Source organism: Epinephelus moara, chromosome 1 (genome assembly GCF_006386435.1).
Source record: "Epinephelus moara isolate mb chromosome 1, YSFRI_EMoa_1.0, whole genome shotgun sequence".
Taxonomy (NCBI): Eukaryota; Metazoa; Chordata; class Actinopteri; order Perciformes; family Serranidae; genus Epinephelus; species Epinephelus moara.
Window position 1 is genome coordinate 4,972,847 of NC_065506.1, and position 15,488 is coordinate 4,988,334.

At 41.7% G+C, this 15,488-nt stretch overlaps 1 protein-coding gene across 1 annotated transcript in view; it reads left to right on the forward strand.

Annotated features, from left to right (window-relative positions):
• The window catches only part of LOC126391357 (glycine amidinotransferase, mitochondrial-like), a 21,770-nt gene extending 16,464 nt beyond the window's left edge, over positions 1-5,306 (forward strand). The window contains exons 7-9 of the mRNA XM_050046069.1: positions 1,643-1,706; positions 2,720-2,836; positions 2,970-5,306. Of these exons, the coding sequence (XP_049902026.1) occupies positions 1,643-1,706; positions 2,720-2,836; positions 2,970-3,082 (294 nt within the window). The 3' untranslated portion in view covers positions 3,083-5,306. The remainder of the gene's footprint in view (positions 1-1,642; positions 1,707-2,719; positions 2,837-2,969) is intronic.
• Positions 5,307-15,488: the final 10,182 nt, after the last annotated feature.

The following is a 15,488-nucleotide window of genomic DNA, read 5'->3' on the forward strand; positions in this document are numbered from 1 at the left end:
GTAAAGCCGAGTAACGGCGCATTTTATTGTGAGTAACCATAACGGCGTTATAACGGGGTAGACAGTAATTTTTTTGATTAGTCGTTACTGAAAAAAGTAGTGCCGTTAGTAACGCCGTTATTTATAACGCCGTTATTCCCATCACTGCTGAACAATGAACGTATGATGGGATCCTGAAAATTGAACAGTGAGGAACAGAGGTGAGACATGATCATTGATGAATACTAAAATGAATAAATGACAGATTTAGTAATATTTTCATAGACTATGTACTCACCACATCAATAAACAGCACAGCAACACATAATACTTCCTCAAACATGGCAACCTTTAAAAAGTGAAGGGATATTTTAAATTGAATGGAAACATGCCCACAATTAAAACAAAATACAGGTAATTATTGTCCACAAGAGTTTGCTGTTACATGTCAGTAAAAAAACAATAAGATAAAAACACAACATATCTAGAATAAAGAGGATATTTATGTATAAAAGACAAATACATTTAAGTAGTTACTTTCAACTCCAAGCCACTTTTATGTTAATGAGCAGCATCACATCTGGCAAATCCTAATTTGATTCAATCTAAATTATATTTGCAAGTGGGTTTATGATGAATACTAGCCTAGTCATCTGGTTTTACATGAACATTTTTGCTCTGTTGAGCTTTAGCTGTGTCAGAGTAAAGAATTACTGCATAGTGCACTTATATCAATTAATAGACATTGAAATATTTTACTACCTAACTAATAAAAACTATACTTAGCTAACTAAATGAATAAAATAAAGTTACTGAAGCACTAAGATCACCATCACTGGTATAACATCATAGAAACAGCCCAGCAGTAGAGAAACCCCGTCATGCTGCTCAACAGCCAGCTAAATTGTTAAATGGCCTACTCATAACTATGCTGTGTTAAGAGTTAGCAAGCACAACGAAAATAAACTATCAACCAAACTTGATTCATATCTGACCCAGGTAGACTGCAGTTCATCACTTCTTACCTGAAGTTCAAATTCCCCTCCAGTCGCACCGCCTGTGCCGTCGTCATATAATGCGGCGGCCGCGGGTCTCCTCCTCCTGCCTCCCCTTCGCCTCATCCACCTGCTGACGGCCACCTCCGCCATCATTACCTGCTGCGGCTGCTTTGGATGCCAGTGCGGGTACGGTCACTGATGCTGCGGCTGAAGAAGCTCCGCCATAGCCAGCAAACATCTGTGTTATTTTAACACATTTGGCAGCATCTTCCTAAAGGGTGTGTCTCTTTTTCTCTCTTATTTTTTCCGCACCTCCTTTGAGTTTCTTCTCAATTTTGTCAATCTCCTCTCTCTCTGTATGATTGATTGACTGGCAGTCGAGGCCCAAGTGGGAGGGGGCATCGGCCCTAGGCTGTAATTGGTCCAGCCCAGAATCAATCATGACTAATGGGCCGATCTACCAGTTTTGTGTACCAATAGGTATCATGACATGACTTAAAAAAAAAAACAAAAAAAACTGCCCGGCCCAAAATTACCATCGGCCCACCGGGCAAATGCCCGGTATGCCCGATGGATCGGCCCACCGGGCAAATGCCCGGTATGCCCGATGGCCAGTCCAGCACTGTGCCCCATGATCATGACTGATCTTTTTCCTTCAACCTCAGATTGACATGTTCAAGAAGGCTGGCTGGACTATTGTGAAACCTCCACCACCTCGGATGCCTGATGGTGGGTTCCAAAACTTATCTCGTCTTACAAACAGTTGTGCTCATAAATTTACATACTCCTGGCAGAATTTGTGAAAGTGTATATTTTTTTGATAATATGGCTGATCATGCAGCCCACTAACAACATGCCAAACAGCACCTAAACCACACCAAAACAAAGTAATTTGGAGTGATGAGACCAAAACTGAACTTTTTGTTCACAATTATATGCTATGTTTGGTGAGGAGTCAACAAGGCCTATGACAAAAAGTAGACCATCCCTACTGTGAAGCATGGAGGTGGATCTCTGATGTTTTGGGGGATTTTTACCTACAGGGGCACAGAGAGTATGTCAAAGTTAATGTTAGAGTAAATGCAACATGTTATCAGAAAATAATGGAGAACAATTTGCATTCATAAGTCTGGAAGCTGTGCTTGAGACGCACACTTGGACTTTCCAGCATGTCAGTGATCAAAACACAAGGCTAAGCTGACCATTCAGTGGCTACAGCAGAAAAAGCTGAAGGTTCTAGAGTGGCCATCACAGTCCCCTGACCTCCATACTATTAAGACACGTTGGGGAGACCCCAAACCTAAATTTCATGCAAGACAACCTAAGAATTAACGGGACCTGAAGGCTTTTTGCTGAGAAGAATGGGGAGCTTTACACCTGAGAAAATAAAGGGCCTCATCCACAACTGTCACAAAAGACTGCAAGCTGCCATTGATGCTACAGGGGTCAACATGCAGTATTAAGAGCTAAGGGTATGCAAACTTTTGAATAGGGACTATCTGATTATTTTCTTTATTGCTGTTTTGTTTAATGATTGTGCTTCTCTGTGATGCCTTATAGTTGAATTTAAAACTCATCAAGTATAAAGGAAATGTGTTTTGCCTGGTCACTCATGTTTTCTTTAAAGAATAGTCCACATATAACAGATTTTGCCAGGGTATGTAAACTTATGAGCACAACTGTAAGCAAAACATTTTGCATTTTTACTGGAAAAAAGACCCTCCCTCTTCCTTTCTATGTAGACGACTCAATGTGGATGGCTACCAACTGGTTGTCCATGAACATCCTGATGCTGGATGAGAAGCGAGTTATGGTTGAAGCCAATGAAAGCCCCATTCACAAAATGTTTGAGAGCCTTGGTGAGTCTGTACTGTATATTCAAATCATCTTATTTTTGCATCATCTAAGATTAATTTCAGCTGATATTTTGATCTTCCAAGTGATCTGTGGGGAAATACTAGTACTTGAAGTATGAATGTGTGTATGTTGCAGGTATCAAGACCATAAAGGTGAATATTCGCCATGCCAACTCCCTTGGTGGTGGCTTCCACTGCTGGACAACTGATATCCGCCGCCGTGGTACCCTACAATCCTACTTCCACTAGACTTCCCAGAAACAGGCAGTGTTTATTGAGCTTTGAAGATTAAACCCTCAGTCCCAAATCTTAATTCCATTTCTAATTATTGATTCTTTATTGGCCGTTGATGGTGTATCTACGTACATAATCATAAATCTGATGGTAGCGAATTTCTTTAAAAAAGTATTTGTAATTTGTGTTTAGGTTTCACCTGCTGCAACTCAAAGTCAAAGCATCCATCCATCTATCATCTGTAACCACTTATCCTATTCAGGGTCGCAGAGGGGCTGGAGCCTATCCCAGCTGACACTGGACAAGAGGCAGGGTACACCAGACTATCACAGAGCTGCAGAGACAGACCACTATTCACACTCGCATCCACACCTATGGGCAATTAAGAATCACCAATTCACTTAACCAAACTACTTTTTTTTCTTAAAAAGGAACCAAACAACCATAGTTTCAGGATGAGGTCGCCCCACCAATTGTACATTGGACATACAAGGATAAAGATTTGCAACAAAAGATTTATCTAACAAGTTTCAAAATTTTGTTGGGTTACAAACATTAGACAGGGTTTCCACGATCATGGGAAACCTGGAAAAGTCATCGAATTGCATAATCACATTTTTGAGGCCTGGAAAGGCCATAGAATTTTGTTATCTTTTACAGCAATCTTCCATGAGAAACCTTCCACATAATGGATACTTATTTTCTGTAGTCTGATGACATAATGTACTTGTAATATGCGTCATTGTGTGAAATTTACCATCAAGTACATTTCATCATTTTCATTTTAGTTTGAAACTGATATGTCTGAGAAACATCAGGGAAGAGGTGTTATAAAATATATTATGGGTCCTTGAAAAATCATGGAAAAGTTTTGAAATTTTTCTCATGAAAATGTGTGGGAACCCTGATTAGATGGGACACCATGACAAAATGCTTCATTGGGACACCTCTCATCTAAAGGACAGTGCTATGGTTAGGAAGTCAGCTAGGAAGCCAGAAAACCCAGAAAAAAAACCTGACACGGTGAGAACATGCCAACTCTACAAAGAAGGGTCTCAGCTGGCTAGGGGGTTTTAGCCACTCGCTTGCTGTTAAGTGACAGGGTTAACCACTGCCACATCATGCCTCCCAAAGTCAAAGCAGTAAACAGTAATTTCTTCACACCATTACTTCAGTCAGTAATCTCCATATTAACTGCATTTCTGGCCTGGCTTTTGTGAAGCTAAATTGTTCATGGCTCATACATCTAAAAGTAATAACTTTGAGGATAAAGTACAGTTTGGTATGTTAAAGTCATCAAACAAGAAAGACAGAATCTACCTACGTCAGAAACTGTAACTCTATCTTTTTTCCAAATATTTTTCTATTTAAAGAAATGTATAAAAGTTGTTAAGTAGATCATTAAAAAAATATTCATGCCTTATCTCTAGATTATTACCAGTAAAGATTTTGACTAAACAGAAAAAGTTATATTTTTATCTGCCATTCACTGAAAAAGCATTCGGTCCATATCATATATGTATTTCCTTCGCCTTTTCTCCTATTACGTATCCAGGCCAATTATATGCTATGAGTCATTCTCACTGAACTGCTTGGTTGCTTTTGTGTGCAAAGCAAAAATGCCTGGTACCAAAAAAAAAGATACATAAATTTGCTTTTTGTTATAGCAATTATATTAGAATAATATGCTCAGTATTTCCTGGTTTGTAAGAGAGGGTCTTTGACTGGACCATTATTGGACGTGGCTGTCTGCCTTGTAAAGTCTTGCAGTTTTTGGTGTTCAGCTATGACCATTTTTGTCCAAGCAGTGACGTCCCCATCTGACCAATGTTTGCTGGGTTAACAGCAAACATTAAGTTAAAAATACATCATTACTTCAAGTAAAAGTTCTACAAGCAAAAGTTGTACTTAAAGGATTGTTATGCAGGATTGTCCATTATGCCAGGTTCAGACTACTGTTCACTATGTTACTATGTCAGATTAGGTGATTGTGAAGTCATAAAATCTTGCTGTGACTTGGCTGACAGACATGACAGACTACACGTTGGTCCACAACCAGTCATACCTGCTCCTCTTTCATGAAATGCCTGATGTCATTGGATTATTTTCGTCCTATTTTTTTTTTTTTTTTTTTTGGTTGTTTTTTGTTTGAACTCATGGCGTGATACATTAACTTTAATAAGGCAAACGGGAGCAGATTAAAAATAAAAGAAGAAAAATACAGAGGGAATGAGAAATAAAGTCCTGTGTCTGGAAATAAAGGCATGTTTTTAATGTAGTCTGTTTCATGTGAAGCTGGTATCCTCTGCAGTTGTGGTAAGTTATAGCTCTGCCACTATCTGTGAATTTTATTCCTTTATATCCTTCTCCATCATGAAGAAATAACATTCTTTGCCAACTTGATGCTTATAGCAGCACTCACCGGGTTGCTAAAGTACCGGCTAATTGTAAGTGCTAATATCGTAGGCAACTGGACTTGCTTGCGTTTCTTGAAGACGTTTCGCCTCCCGTCCAAGAAGCTTCTTCAGTTCTAAATGACTGGTACGAAGTTGCAGGCTATAAACCCTGTGTGGGTGGGAACCCTGCAGAGTCGTAGGGGTCACATGAGCTCTTAGTTTCAGAGTCGTTAAGGTCACAATGTGAGCCGTTGACCCACCTGGCCACCATGTGAGTCAGGGGCGGCTGTGGCTCAGAGGTAGAGCGGGTCGTCCACCAATCGAAAGATCAGTGGTTCGATCCCGGGCTTCTCCAGGCTGCATGTCGAAGTATCCTTGAGCAAGATACTGAACCCCAAATTGCTCCCGATGGCTGTTCCATCGGTGTGTGAGTGTGTTAAAAACTGAGTAGCAGGTGGCACCTTGACCTTCATTCACCTCATGGGTGAGGTGTGTAAAAAGTGTAAAAAGTGCTTTGAGTGGTCACTAGATGACTAGAAAGGCGCTATACAAATGCAGGTCCATTTACCATTAGGATCAAGCACAATGGGCTGTAGGGTATCAGGTTCAAGGTCATCACTCCATCTCAGTCTACCACCTACTCTTATGACATCAAGAGTCTTATTAAACTCTGGGGATAGAGGCAGAAGACGACTACATGTGGGGGTTTCCTTTCCGGATTTCAGAGCCTGGAATTCGTCTGGGAAACTCTGAGATTGTGCATGGGAGATCAGGGCAATTACAGCCATACTTCCTAATGAGGCAGGGGTTTCAGAGGTACTGGTGGCAGTTTGCATTGTTTGGTATGTGGCCTCCATTAGATCTGTCCAGGTTTTGTAGTGGTTCGGGTCAGGTAAGTCAAATGGCTTAGTGGTCTGTGTGAGGCCACAGAACAGGAGTTTCCTTAGCTCTGAGGTTATATCTTCAGCAGGGGCAGGACAAACTGGCCACTCACTAGAGGGGAGGTGAAGAAATACAGGGCCTGTGTGTCACTGATGTGTACTGTTTGGAGTTTTGAGTGGCTTGCCCCTAGTGATGTCGTCTGCTGGATTCTGTTTTGTGTCCACATACCTCCATTCATCAGCTGAGGTTAGGTCAAGTATCTCTGCAATCCTGCTGGCAACAAAGGGCTTATGCCTGCAGGACTCAGAATGAAGCCAAGTTAGTACCACAGTGGAATCAGACCACAGCCAAGGTCTGGGAATGGATACTGTCAGCTCGGTTTTGATTGGTTTACTCAGCTGAACTCCTGTTAAAGCTGCAGACATATCCAAGCGGGGTATGGTCAGTTGCTTTAAAGGAGCTACACGTGATCTGGCCATGATGAATGAGATATTGGTCTCCCCCATCTGATTTGTGGTTCTCATGTATGCTACTGACCCATAAGCCCTCTCAGATGCATCACAGAAAATATGCAGCTCCCTGTCTGTTAGCATTGAGGAAGAAGAGGTGTGAGGGTTGGTTACCGTCATACCACCTGGGGAAGGATATATGGGCCAGCATCGGGTGTTCACTCTCCCATTCCTCCCAAGCACGTTGTAGGTCCCCTGTAGGTACTGGCTGATCCCATTGTTTGTTGTGGGACCATAACTGCTGGAGGAGGACTCAGGCCTGGGTGGTGAATGGGATGATGTATCCAAGGGGGTCATACTGTGAAACCAACACTTTGTAGACATTTCTCAGGGTTAGGGTCTGATAGTAAACAGGTCTATGTTTATAACCTAGGGTGTCTGAAACACAGTGCCAACGCAGCCCTAAAGCACCCTCTACAGGATCAGTCTGGTTATGATTCAGCAAAAGCTCAGCGGTGTCTGATCTGGCAGCTGATGGTAGGTGATCAACAACAGATGGAAAGTTACTTGCCCACTGTCTGATTTGAAATCCACCTGAGGATAGCAAAGCACGTATCTTGAGGAGGAGTTTCTTTGCTTGGTCAGGGCAGTGAAGGGATTTAAGGCAGTTGTCAACATAGAATGACTCAGAGACAGTCTCAGCTAACTTCAAGTAGGACTTTAGGTGACATGCTTTGTGGGGTTATGTACAATACTCTAGATGCCACCTGAGTGGTATTCACTTAATGCAATACACCGAGGTGCTGGCCATTACATTTGGGGCAAGGTTTCCTCAGGGTGCAATCTACAGCTTTGTGAGTCCTCCCACATCTCCAGCATTTGTTCTGCTCCTTCAGCCATTTTGTCACTCTGTCTGGGCTTAAGGCCTTTAAATTGGTCAGGCAGTGGGCAGTTGATTGACAATATGCACAGGGGAATCGCATCTGGGGCTGTGGCTGATGCCTGGATGCAGTGTGTCCATGTGATGACTTCCTTTCAGCTCCATGAAGAATAGTTGCTGAGGGGGGCTTCAGTCTCTGAGTAGCTTCTCTTCTTTGGTAAAGGACACTAATCTGAAGGTCGTTAGCTTGGGCTACAACAGCTTGACATTCTGCTTCTCCCTCAAGCCACGCAGAGAAATCAACAAGGTTATAGCGAGAGTTAGGTGAGGCCGAACAAGCATATCTGGCAAAATTAGAAACTTGCTCCACAGGCAGTTTACTTAATAATCTCTGCACATGTGAGGCACATGCTAACTCTGCATCACCTTCTCTTGATCTCAGAGATTGTAACATGCCTACCAATGAACTTACTCTGACTGCAAAATGTTGAAACCCTGCAGCATCTCCACAGGCTACCTTAGGGAGATTCAATATAGTCTGCATATCTCTAAGGGCCAGCTGATGCGGTTGACCATATTGTCACTCTAAGGCGGCTAGTGCCATAGTGAAAGGCTGTGGATCATGTGCATAGGATGGGGCAATATGGCGGGCAGGATATAAAATTTGAATGCGGGGCATTCTCTCCCGCTGTGGCCTTTCTCCATGCTCTCTCCCATCATGCGACAGAACAGCTTGTGGATCCATCGCCCAGCATGGATGCTCGATCCGGCTCGAAGGACCATGAAAAACTAGGCTGTATGTGGCGGTGGTTCAGGGGAGCATCCAGTGTGGTGTGCACACTTAAACACAGGAACCGACAATCTGTTCTTGGCAATTTATTTGAGGTTACAAAGATGAGCAGAGTGGAACAAAGGGTGGTGGATAATTTCCTACACAAAATAAACATAAATAGAAGATAAGTCATAAAACATAAATTTCCATCTTCAAACAGATGTTAACAATAAATCAAGGTCCATGAACTTAACTTACTTCACATTTATGCATCCACAATTTACCATAATAGAAAAGGAGGGTACTTCAGGCGGCTTTCTTTGTCTGGTGGTTTTGGAGGGAAGGAGAGAAAAGGAGGGGCTGAGGTTCAAGGCGGGCTTATATAACCTCAGGAGGTGGGCGGTTCTAACAGGGTGGAGTCGAGTCTCTTGTGATTTTTAACAGAGAGGCTAAGGGGCTGTCCGCTCCAACCCGGGTATTTATAAAACCATAACTCTTTGCTCACGGTTTGGCCTTTCATCCACACGTAACCGCAGTTTTTGGCCCCTGTAACCGGAGTTATTTGTAACCGGAGTCCAGGGTGAACTTTTTGGAAAAGTCCGTTGTCAGCAGTCATGTGTGGACAGGATAACCGGAGTTATTTTGTCTCGTCTCCATTGTATGACATCACAGTGTGCGACATAAGTCTGCGCTCCTGACTCAGAGCTTTCATTCATTCATTTCCAAAAGTGGACCTTCTCTCATGTGTACCTCCTGATGAAGATTTTAAGCTCTCTCTGCACAGAGATACATTTATTTATAGTAAACACTAGTGAGCAGCATACATATGTCCCCTACAAATCCCAACCGTGTTTACAAAGTTTGAATGAACGAGACGGACGCAATCAGAAAGGCGGATTTCAGCACCACGGACAGCACGCGTAAAAATACTTGACAAGCGTCTCCTTTAAATGTGTTTGCTGCTAGGGAAATTATACATAATAAATGAAGACAGTGACATATTTTTAATAAAAAAACAATGAGTTGAACGTTCATTTCAAGCTTTTGTAGTACAACGAATTTCAGAATTGTGCAAGTGCGGACGGAGAGCGGGCAGCAGTGTTTGATGCAGGAAACTTGATATGGACTTGAAAACTGGGGGGTGTTTCGGAATGGAGGGCTGTCCCCTGTTGGAACATTGTGTGCGCAAAGCCCTTCACCACCTGGCTCCTAAAATAAACACCTGTTTTATTACATAATCATGCTTCCGTGTTGCGCCATTCATTAAGATCCTATTTCTGTCATTCAAATAACAAGAATTGCAGTTTAATACTCTTAATTATAACAGCCAACTTATTGAAAAATGGCGAGTTTAAATCGGGCTCGGGCCCATAATTACAGTTAATTGGACGGGCCGGGCCGGGCCGGGCCGGTCCCGGACATAACGTGCACAGGCTCGGGCCGGGTCGGGCTGTTTTTTTTTGGGCCCGATCTAAGCTCTATTAGCCGCTCTGGTGGAAAGGGGGTCAGTTCCGGGGAACCCACATCCACTCGTTTCCCCTGAGCCGCCTCAAGAACTGCCTGCTTTCGCCCTGCAGCTACGCGGAGTCCCTCCTGATCAAAACGCTGCTCCACCTCTGAGCAAAGCAGGTCCAGGGCCTCTGTATGTAGTCAGGCAGGCTGCATATCACATCAAAAGCACAGATCTGTGCATTCATGATATGAAAGAGATAAATGTAAGTCAGACAAATTGAGTTTAAATTCAGATTCTTTATTTTTTTTAAAGCGTAATGCAGTGGGTAGGGAGGCTGATGGGGTGCGGGGGGGCGGATGGGAGGGGGTCCAGTAATTACGTTTTACTGCCTTCTGATTGGCTACAATGGCCTTACAGTTAGGAGTTATATCGCCACCTACTGCTTTGGCATGTGTATTACATTGCTTGATAGTGAAAGTTGCGGTGTCATGTGGACGGAGGTATTTTTATTACACCGCTCGTATGGACGCAGATTTTTTTAAAACTGGAGGCCAAAAAAGTTCGGTTTTAAAAATACCCGTGCTCGTGTGGACTAGGCCTAACTCAACATTTTCAGATAGGGGAGACCTGGGCCAATTGTAACATCATTTTAGGTTTTCCTTAATAACTGATGTGTTTATAACACTGATGCTGCAGCAGATAAAGGTGGTCATTTTAATAACTTAAATACTGCTGGGTGGCTTATTGTAACCTGTAATAATATAACCTAGCAACAAATTTATATTAGGCCTATTGTACAAAAGTACTGTAACTAACAGGCCAAACTAAGTCTTTAAAATAAAAGTAGTGCAATAAAAGGGTAATATTCCCATCTGAGACAGTGGAGTAGATTAATAATGTAGCATAGAATGGAAATACTACTAGGTAAAGTACAAGCACCTCTAAATCTTTGTTAGTGTTTGTGTTTCTGTGAGGGCAGCGCCATCTCATGGTGACACCTTGTAATTGAATAAATGGGCGTGTTACAGTGGAATCTAGGCACACCCCCAGAAAGGTGGGGAATGGTATTTGGCTGGAAGTTGGCTGGAATTTGGCAGGCATCCGGAAGGCCTTTGAATGGCATGGGAAATTTGAAGTGGCTACATCTGTAGGGAAGTCGCCACAGAAGACGGAATTTCATCTCCACAGTCTTTGTTTTGAACTGAGCTCGCAGGTCACAGCATCTCATCGCAGTTGGTTTCAGGTAAGCTAATTGGAATAAATTGGCAGAAAATAGCTATGTTGTTTATTCTGTGACCATTAAAAGAGGTTTCTGGTGAGTGGTGAGGCACAACTGGGTGTATAGCTTAGCACAGGTCCCCACCAGTTAACGTTATCTTTCATTAGCTGTTAGCTAGTTTAGCTCATGTTAGCTAACACGCTACAGCTGTGGTGTTTTCATTTTCTCTAGTTGACGTTATCTGCTTATCTGGTTATCGTGAGCACTCGTTTTGGGTTAAAAGTGGAAGTGCCCGGAGCTGCCACCCGTGGTCCCAGGCAGGGCTCGAGACTTGGGATCCACTCATAGTGAAGTTTAAGGATGCCTTCAGTATGTTGTTAATTTGATTTTATGGGCAATTTATCAGTAGAGGTCTCCTCCCCTGCAAAGCAAACTGACCCGGTGGCTACAGGTAATAGTGCAGTTTTGAAACCACTGTTTTTCCAAGATGAAGGACTGATTGTTGAGCTGCTGTTAACAGTTAACAGAGTTAATGGATCCCGTTATTTAACCTTTTCAACACTAAATTAAGCAGAGTGACGGACCCAAAGCCTTCAATCTGGCTAAAAGACAGCCAAAGTGCTAAAAAACAAACAAAAAAAACAATACAGTGGTGAAGTGGGGATTTCTTTCTTGAAGTTATGTGCTTATCGTCTTTTCTGTCTCTTGCAGGCTGCCAGGAGAAGCGGACTGGCCATCAGATGTTGTTTGTGGAAATTTGAAAAAAAGTTTCTCAAATTGACTTTTGTCTCTTCATTGTGCACACTTACACACGAAATAGGGTAACAGTCAGCTATTTTTGAATGTTAGCATTGATTTCTCACATTGGATGGTGAAATATTTGTAGTTTGAAAGGTCCGACCTAAATGAATAAAGGTCGGAGTTAACGAAGCATATGAATATTAATATAGAAGGAGCGCCCACTGAGCGCAGCTTCTTTTATTGATCGTTTGAACATCGTGTGGTGGTCATTTTCGATTAAAGGCCGACGTCTCGGCGATGTATTGCCAATGACCAAACACTCTCCCTGCTACGTCTTAACGATCTAAACTTGATACATCGGGCCGACGTTGGCCAGATGTATGTGTGCTATCTGGGTAGGGTTGACTGTTTAAGTCCCCGTCCGGACTAAATATGGAGGATGGTATGGTGGCTAGAGAAGTGCCAGTTCACCTGCTGGGCACTGCCGAGGTGCCCTTGAGCAAGGCACCAAACCCCCCAAGGCAGCCCCCTAACTCTGACATCTCTACACTTTGTGCATGTATAGGTCCTTTTTGTGCATGTGTGTGTCTTTCGGACCTGTGTTAATGACAAAAAAAAGAGTGAAAAAATTGAATTTCCCCTCAGGGGGATTAATAAAGTATATGTAAAATACAAAAATGAATAAAAAAATCACGACTAGTCGAAATGAAGTTGTTGATATCTATAATGTTAATTCCGCATAGTCAAGCTTAGATGTTAAAACGGCATGCCATAGTAAGTATGCTATATGCTATAGCTAGCTAGCTAACCACAGTAGAGGCTATTTGTAAGCTAACGTTAGTTACTGGAATGATTGCCATAAGCGAACACGATATCCATATGTTTCAACTAAAGATTTCTAGCTGCAAAAATCACATCAAGTAACCACTTAAATGAGTGAAACTAGAAATCTTAAGCTGAAATGTACAGTTGTTGTTCTTGTAGGTTAATAGCATTTAAGTAGCTAACATTAGCTTATAAGCTTATAAGTGGGCTAACTTTGTTTGGGATGGGGACGGTGATTAGCTAGCTGGGGATTTTCAATTTCCGTCCACTTTTTTCCTTTTTGAAGCTAACAATCTTGCAAATAATAGATATAGCTTCTAATTCAGTTATTAACGTCTCTTGCAGAATTGCTAAGTTAGTCCATAAAATGCCTAAAATTACAGGACTGTCTCTCCCATCTTGTCCTCTCTGGCATAATCCTCTTTTTCTAGCAGGAGACATACCATTAGTCAACACCAGGTGGCAGAATTTCAACATTAACTGAGATATAATCAGGGAACAGCCATGCTATTTAATCAGAAAGAAAAATAAGAAATAAAATATTTTCATCTTACAGCAGCTCCATTGGCTCCCCATCACCTACCGCATCCACTATAAGATTATACTTCTAAACTACAAGGCCATCCACAATCTCGCCCCTCAGTACCTCTCTGCCCTCCTTCCTATCACCATACCTGCTCGCACCCTCGATCCTCTTCTTCTATTCACCTCACTAGCCATGTTTCCATCAGCCTGTTTAGATGCGCATCTAGAAGTATCGCATCGTAAAATTATGATGGAAATGCCAAAATTCGAATTAAAATCCCCTGATTCGCACAAACTAAAATATGCTCGCTTTAGCCGGGTTTTGGTTGATTCGAAAAAATGTTGATTCGCACAGCGGGGGATGGAAACAGTTATGTTCGAATTAAGTCTGTAATAGCGCACCTCTCTCCATGGTGATATCCACACACCAGAAAACGTAGAAGAAGAAGAATGCGAGACTTGTTTTGTTTCCGGTTCTGCGGAAAACTCGCGCGAGTTCGTAGTTTTCACCAAAGTCCGTACATTTAATGGAAACACACAGGATTCGTATTTCTTTTAATGCGCATTTCCCAATGATTCGAATCACTTTTGGATGGAAACATAGCTTATGTCTCCTCTGTTCATCTCTCTACCATGGGGGCCAGAGCATTCAGCCGCTCTGCTCCCCAACTCTGGAATTCACTCCCCCCTGACTTCCGAAATATTGATTCACTCCCACACTTTAAATCCAGGCTGAAAACTCACCTGTTCAGGCTTTCCTACTTTCTTTGAGTGGGTAAGCCTGAACAGATGTTTTGCTTATGTTTGTTTTGTTTGCTTTTTAAACTGATATTTGTTTGTTTGTTTGTTGTTAAATGTTGAATTATCTTTTAGGCTACTTTGTATTTTATTGTATTTTACTTTGTATTTTACTTTGTAAGGTGACCTTGAGTGTCATGAAAGGCGCCCAGAAATAAAAGGTATTATTATTATTATTATTATTATTATTATAGACAACATGCTACTGGACACTGATGCTAAATAAGGACTGGTCTCCAGTATTTGTAAACTAGTGAGCCTCGGCACAGCTCTGAGTAACTCACCTACACAGATTTGCTGAGAGAAAGACATACAGGGCCCTGTTTCTACAGCCAAGTGGCAAACAATTTGGAATACATTAGCAATATCAAAATATGTCCAATATAGAATCATTCAGATGAACATTTTACACAGGGCGTATAGTACCCGAGTAAAATCTTATAAAATGGATGAGATTTCAGTCAAACGTTGGCATGTCTGCAGTCAATGAGGTACCCTGACACACTGTTTGTATGCAAACATTCTTTAAACTGACATTCACTCAGTTTAAAGAATGTTTAACAGATGCCCTCATAGAGATCTTTCAGGTTGTTGTTCCTAAATGTCTTATTCTGTATACTAGGAGACAAAATAGAAAGGTTATCTGTGATGAGAATGAGATGTGTAACAATGGGTTGTCTTGCTGCTAAACGGAAGATTGTTTTGAATTGGACGAGTAAAACTCCAAACTGTTTTAGCTTAAACAGTTGGTTAGAAGAATTTTAGAGTAAATAGGGATGGAACAAGCTTCCGCAACTTTATGGCACCTAGATCTAGGGTTAGAGGGACTATAGGACATAATAAACTCAAATTTGAACTCCATACCGGATTAGTTGTAACTTGGTACAGTATGAATTTGCTCCAAGATGAATTGAAGTAGTTTGTTTAGAGGAAATAATAACAATAAAAAAAGCTTGTGTTGATGCCCATAATGTGAAAAAACTACTAATAAAAAATGAAAAAAAAAAGAAAACTTCCTGAATGTCTGGATCTTACATTATTGGAGAAACAAAGGTAAGCAAACATTAACATGTGTGAACTAGCTGCTTGCAGCAACGTGCCAAACTCCTTAATGTCTAAATCAAAAAAAGGTGAGCACACATTTACTTATGAGAGAAAAGGGGTGCGCACACAAGAGCATGGGTGATCTTCCCCTCTCCAAGATGCTGAACAGATGTACTAAATCTGTAACATAAAAACTGTTTCATTCAATGTTTTTACCAGTTTCAATCACTGGTCTGTTTGTTTTGAAAAGGAAGAGACATCCATGGATAATTTGGCTCCCTATAAAAACCTCCTGAACAATGAACACTGAAGGAATTCTAGCCGGGAGAAGTTTTAGTTGGTTGCAATCTGCAATTTACTGCTAGACAGCATTAATCCCTCTAAATACCATTTCACCTTCAAGCTTGTGTTAGTGCCCAAAACTGCAGTTCCTTGAA